This window comes from Stegastes partitus, unplaced genomic scaffold (assembly GCF_000690725.1).
Source record: "Stegastes partitus isolate 25-593 unplaced genomic scaffold, Stegastes_partitus-1.0.2 Scaffold1412, whole genome shotgun sequence".
In the NCBI taxonomy this organism is placed as follows: Eukaryota; Metazoa; Chordata; class Actinopteri; family Pomacentridae; genus Stegastes; species Stegastes partitus.
In genome coordinates this window covers 64918-71258 of record NW_007579143.1, presented here as the reverse complement: position 1 = coordinate 71258, position 6341 = coordinate 64918, and the positions used below count along the sequence as shown (strand labels likewise).

At 39.0% G+C, this 6341-nt stretch overlaps 1 protein-coding gene across 1 annotated transcript in view; it reads left to right on the top strand.

Moving 5' to 3' along the window:
* Window positions 1-1672: 1672 nt before the first annotated feature.
* The window catches only part of LOC103370373 (sorting nexin-1), a 12262-nt gene continuing 7593 nt past the window's right edge, over window positions 1673-6341 (top strand). The window contains exons 1-7 of the mRNA XM_008299402.1: window positions 1673-1792; window positions 2268-2418; window positions 5222-5355; window positions 5495-5561; window positions 5747-5790; window positions 5881-6022; window positions 6107-6185. Coding sequence (XP_008297624.1) covers window positions 1673-1792; window positions 2268-2418; window positions 5222-5355; window positions 5495-5561; window positions 5747-5790; window positions 5881-6022; window positions 6107-6185 — 737 coding nt within the window. The remainder of the gene's footprint in view (window positions 1793-2267; window positions 2419-5221; window positions 5356-5494; window positions 5562-5746; window positions 5791-5880; window positions 6023-6106; window positions 6186-6341) is intronic.

The following is a 6341-nucleotide window of genomic DNA, read 5'->3' as shown; positions in this document are numbered from 1 at the left end:
AAAGAAGTAGCTCTTATCTGGTACCTTATGTCATTTGTTGTTTCTTCCGCTGTACATTTTTCCAAAACCCAAAAATATTTCAGTCATTTTCTAGAGATTTCATCACTTTGACGCTTCATAATAAATTAGACCTCTGCTTTGTCTGTGGACAATGATGCTTCAATTAAATCACTCTATCATTTTCATCCTCTACCTTATAATGAACATATTCTTTACATTTGTGCACAATATTTCTTATCTCCCCTTTACACAACTAATAATGTCCGTGCCAACCAGACCTCTGAGTTTCAATGCTGCTGCCTTGACTTGTTAAATCTTATGTATAATTCTTACAGTTCTTTATGTGGTATATAAAAAGGTTTTATGCTGCCCAGATCTCCACACAGTCACTAAAATATGGCAGAATGAGTGGACACACAGAATGTTCATCGTTATAATCGAACAAATACTTTGCTTAGTTCAAAACAGAAATATTCTTTACGACTTTTTTTTAACATTCATGACATGAAATTTGACTTCAGACACTGTTGTCATCCTAATTTTTACCCATAATACTTTGTGCTAAAGGTGTTAAATCGTCTCCTATGTAAAAAAAAAAAAAAAAATCTCCCTCAATATCTATCATACCTCAATCATGGTCAATTTATTGGGATTTTTTTGTCAACAATTTACAAATAAAGACTCTTTCATGTCAGAGTGAAAACAGATTTCCAAGTTTATTTTAATTATTTAAAAATGTAAAATAAGTGGTGGTTTAATTATTCAGTTCCTTCAAGTCAATATTTAGTTGATGCACATTTGGTCACAATTACAGCCTTGGGCATGTGTGGATTAGCTAAGCTAAGAAGAGCTAGCATAGCCATGTTTTAGCTCGCTTACTATTTGTTATATAATAGCTATTTGTAGCTAGTTTACTTTTGCTCCTAGCATGTAGAAAAACATTAAATATATTAACATTTTTAAGTGAATGAATAAGTAGGCCTATTTGGTGACCATGGCAAATGGTCAAAATACTTTCAAAAGCCCTAAGTCCTGTTTGAGTTGTATGGTTGAACTGAAAATTGTATGGTTAGTTGAAGACCAATACTAAATTGATTACTTATCTTCTAAATTTCTTTATTTAAATATATATATATACACCTCATTTTGCCAGAAGTCTGTGTAAAAAAAAAAAAGAAAGAAAAGTTGGGAGCTGAGAGAGTGGACTTAGTAAATTAAATAAATATTTTACCATTTCAGCAATACTCATAATGCATTTTGTGGCAATAAATACAAGCACTTATACAAACAATTGTTAGTGACTTATTTAATATTTGACCCTAGTGTGAGATCTAAACTTTCAAACGGGGGATGAGTTTTTAGGGCTTTTAATCAACAAATGAAAACTTTTAATATTTTCCATTAGTTATTTGAGAAAGTGAAAATATAATATATTCTAGACTCCTTAAACGTAAAGTGAAATATTTCAAGCTTTTTGGGTTGTTTCAATTTTGATGATTATGGCTTCTAGCTCATGAAAATCAAAAATGTATTTTACTTTTTTTTAGATTCACTGGTCCGTTGTTTACCGTGACAAAAATGGCGGCTGTCATGTGACCGGCAGGTGTCGCTGCAGCCGTTGCTCCTCCGTGGCGCCACTTCCGGCGCGTCAGTCCCTCGCACAACACGGAACATGGCGGCCAGCTCGGATCGGAATCCACCTCCTTTCCCCGCAACAGAGGAGCCTGAGCCCGGACTCCCTGACATGGCAGACGGCGACAGCGACGAGGGAGAGGACATATTCGTCAGTAACGTACGTTTGCAGGCTCAACAAGCCGATATATTTATTATAATAGCGGCATTAAGTGAGCGAGTCCGAGCCAGGAAGTCAGGCAGCCTCTTTATCTGATCTGACCTGCATTCATGGCATCCAAAATAAGTGACAGAGGCCACAAGTGATGGCAGATTCTGTGTGAAATGTATTGCTAAACGTAGCTAAAGTTGCTATCCTGCGCACAATTTCAGCAGTTCGGACTTAAAACTACAAAGTTTTTGCTTTCGGTTCGTTTGGCCTGTCCTGTTGCTTAATAGCTAATTCGATGAGTTTTTGCTAAACGTCCCTTAACGTAGACTTCTCTCTGAGTAATACCAAGTTGGTCGTTGCTAATATTCGGCTCACATGGCTCCACCCTGTGATCCCTGCCTGTCTGGAGTGTGATATAACGGTCAGTAGACCCTGGTGCTCCGCTCTGATGTTCGTGCGGCTCATTAAACGCTCCTGTCTGCAGAGTAACCCGGTTTCTGTGAGCCGAGGAGTTTCTCAGCCGGACCGAGTCAACGACGAGCCTCCAGACCTGTTCGGTGAGGAGGAGGAGGCCGGCAGCACCACGGCCAAGTCCAACGGAGTTCACTCTGATGATGACAACGACCTGTTTGCTGGTGAGGACACACTTTCTGACACTTTTATCCCGTTCTGTTGTCATTTTGCTGCACTTACAGGTGTTTCAAACAAATCCAGCTCATGTGAGGCTGATTTATTGCCAGTTTTATGCAAATCCTGCACATCATGTTCAGTGTGCCAGTCATCAGGGTTACCATTGCTGCTAATAATGCAGCTTTCTTTATAAAATAGGCTTCAAAAACAGCGCTCGAGTAAATCCTGACTTGCACAGTAAAAACCTACAACATCAGGAAAGCTAATGAATAAACAGCTTACACTACGTGGAACTAGAAACTTGCTGTTTTTTATTATTTAAAGAAGAAAAACTGAAAATATTTTGATTGTGCCAATATGAAAGAGTGGATGACGTAAAATGAAGAAATAAAACAACAGGATAGAATTACTATAACAGTGTGTTCATGCGTTTTCATATCCAATCAGTACTGGAGGAACTCCTCCTCTTTCCACATTCTCGTTCCCCCTCTATCACATGCCAGACTGCTGATTAAAAAAGCTTAAATAAAATAAGGTGAAACTTTACTAATGCCAAAGGAAATTCTTTTGCTATATATTCCTAAGAAAACAAAATAGCATGACATTAGGAAATGCAGTGAAAAACAATACAGTATAAGTAAGAAACATTACTGAAAATAAAACAGTAAGCAAACACAGGGATATAGAAAAGAAAAGAAGTAATACTGGCAATGATACCATGAGGTAGCAAAGTAATATCACAAATGATAATTAAATATTGCATGTGACATTTGAATATTCATCCATTATCTATCCATTTCTATACACCGCTTAATCCTCACTAGGATCATGGGGGGCTGGAGTCTATCCCAGCTGACTTAGGGTGAAGGCAGGGGACACCCTGGACAGGTCACCAGTCTATCACAGGGCTACACTTAGAGACAGACAACCAAGCGCACTCACATTCACACCTACAGACAATTTAGAATCATCAGTTTACCTCAGCATGTTTTTGGACTGTGTGGGAGGAAGCTGGAGAACCCGGAGAGAACCCACGCTGCACGGGGAGAACATGCAAACTCCACGCAGAATCCTGGGTGTCCTCACCGGGACACGAACCAGCAACCTTCTTGCTGCGAGGCACATAAAAAATGAAATATTGCACATTGCATTGACCTGTTGAATCTATGCAGACATAAGTGCAGATGTGCTTCAGTGCACATGTTAGTCACTTGCTGTCTCTGTTTCTGCAGGAATTGAGTCGATCATTTATATGTTGTTGAGCTGCAAACTTGTGAATTCTAGATTCTATAGCAGCTTGCAGAAACGAAAGTTAACGTTACCAGTGTGAACGCTGCATGTGCATAAAGAGATGTTTACCACATTGGTATTTTAGCTGTAAAGATAAAGCCATATTAAACAATTATCATTCCCCCTTTACTGTCTCGCCAAACGCAGATGGTGAAAAAAGTTCACCTACCTCAAAATAAAACAGTTATTTGACCTATATTTGAAGGAATGGGCATGGTGTCATTATAGTATCTGGAACATTACCTGTCGCTCTTTTTTATCCTTTGAATAAGGCAGAAGTCTGTTGCCAAGATGCTTTGCCAAGTTGGACTTGTTGGCTGCTTAGGTCTGGGTTTAACACATATTTTACAGATGTCCGTGGGTTCACTCTGACTGTCAGCTGTAAGAGGAACATTAATATATTTTGTCTTGTACGTCTCCTTTGTGGACAGTCCGTGGATAATCAGGAAAAGCATTTGTTTTGCAGCCATGCTTTTTTGTTTTCTCACCATGAGTTTGCATATGAGAGAAGAAAAAGCAGTTGGCACGCCCACTTGGCCTAAAAAAGTAGAAACAGAACACTGCACAAACCCACTGCCCTGCTGTTGTCCATGGAGGCAACGCAGAGGAAATATGGCTTCATCTAAAACACTGTCAGTCCTAAAGTACAGATGCTAATAAAATTGCGAGTAATGTTGTTTTTGAACTGCAGGGTATTGCAATACTTGAGGACACACTTTCCACTAACAAATAAGTGTTTCCTCTTTTTTTTTTTTTTTTTTTTTAATATCGCCTTATTCTCAGGCCCTGGAAAACTTCCAAGGTCTTTGCTGAGGGTTTATTAAGTTTAGGTCATGCTGTATAATTTTTATATACATCATATTCACATCAATTTACTTGTCATGAGGCTGACAGCTGCTGCTAATAATATTATCTCATTCATGCAAAAAAAAGGAGTTTTACAACAAAACATCCAGATAAAACAATCCGGCACAGTACAACTAATTCAACTCTGGCGGCTAAAAGTACAGAGAATAGATAAAGTACATCTGAATAATTTAATCAAGACCATAATGACATAATCAAGGGTGAAAAAAAAAGGAAATTGGGGGGGAAAGCAGATTTAAAACCAAAGTAAAGCAGTTAAATTAATGAAAGGCTTCTTTTCGTATTTTACGGAAGGAAGAAGAAATGTCTCTGGAAAACTGACTAACCAGCAGACTGATTACACCAGTAATTATTCACATTTTTCATCTAAAAGTTAGTAAATGTTGAAAACTTTCAGACTGCAATCATTAATCAGTTAGTCAGGACTGTCTGTATCTGCTTTAAAGAAAGTGCCTCAAAGTTTAATGCCGATTTCTAGAACTTTTTTTTTTCTGAGTGCTGCACAAACTGTATTTTTTAATAATAAAAGCACCACTGAACTGTTAACGTGACACATGTAGTGTGTGATCCAGTGCGGCGTACACTTCAGTCACGTTGTTTTTCTTTTTGGACAAAGAGATGCTTTCATTAATAACTGTTTTCTTTCCTCAGAGGCTCACGTGGAGCTCAGCACAGACAAGTCAGGCAGCTCGGCTAGGAAGGATCTTTCTGCCTCCTCTGGCCCTCGACCTGCCTCCACCTTCACTCAGAGCCCTGCAGCCATGCAGCCCACCTCCCTGGAGCAGGTAAAGGCCACGGCTAGAGCTTGGAAATTACTGATGGCATGCATGCTTTTGTAATGCTACACTGTTGTTACTATGTATTGTGCCAAATGTTCAAACTGTTTTAGTTTGAGTTTTATCAGTGTGGTCTTGTTAATTGCAGTTGGAGGAAGAAGAGGCCAAGGACAGTTTTGACGTGGATGTTGCCGTCACCAACCCTGAGAAAGTTGGTGAGTTTATTTTTATTTTGTACACAGCTATTTGCAGTTAATTCAGATGATTTATTTGGAAAGAATCTGGATATTTATAACATTAAATAGGTCACTTTCTAATTTTGTTTCAGCAACCTAAAATATTTCAATGGCATTAACTATAATCTAATTAATTGTCTTCTCTAATGTTTCTTTCCTCATAGGAGATGGCATGAATGCATATGTGGCCTACAAAGTATCCACCAGGGTCTGTAGTAACATTCATATATCATTTGTTATGTCACATGGCTGTCTGGTTCGTACCTTTCTCATGTTCTCTCCCTGTTTCATCCTCCAGACTTCCTTAACCATGTTCAGGAGTAAGACCTTCTCTGTGAGGAGGCGTTTCAGTGACTTCCTGGGTCTTTATGAAAAGCTGTCGGTCAAGCAGTCGCTTCATGGCTGCATCATTCCACTGCCACCTGAGAAAAGTGTCGTAGGTAGGTGGCAAGCTCTTCTTTTTAACCTATTTGTTGTGCACTTTTTGGTCTCCTTTTGTGACATTGTGTCATTTCAACCAACAGGAATGACAAAAGTGAAGGTTGGGATGGACGACCCATCATCAGTGGAGTTTGTGGAGAGAAGAAGAGCAGCTCTGGAGAGGTGATGATCCAGACATTACTGATGAGCTGTGGTTCTACTAAGTGCTCAGATCTTTTAGTTCCAGAAACTGAAAAGTTCCTTCAGACCATTGCTTAAAAGCCCAGCGAAGGTTTGTCAAGTTAGTCAGCTGACGCATGATAAAGCAACAGCTGCTTT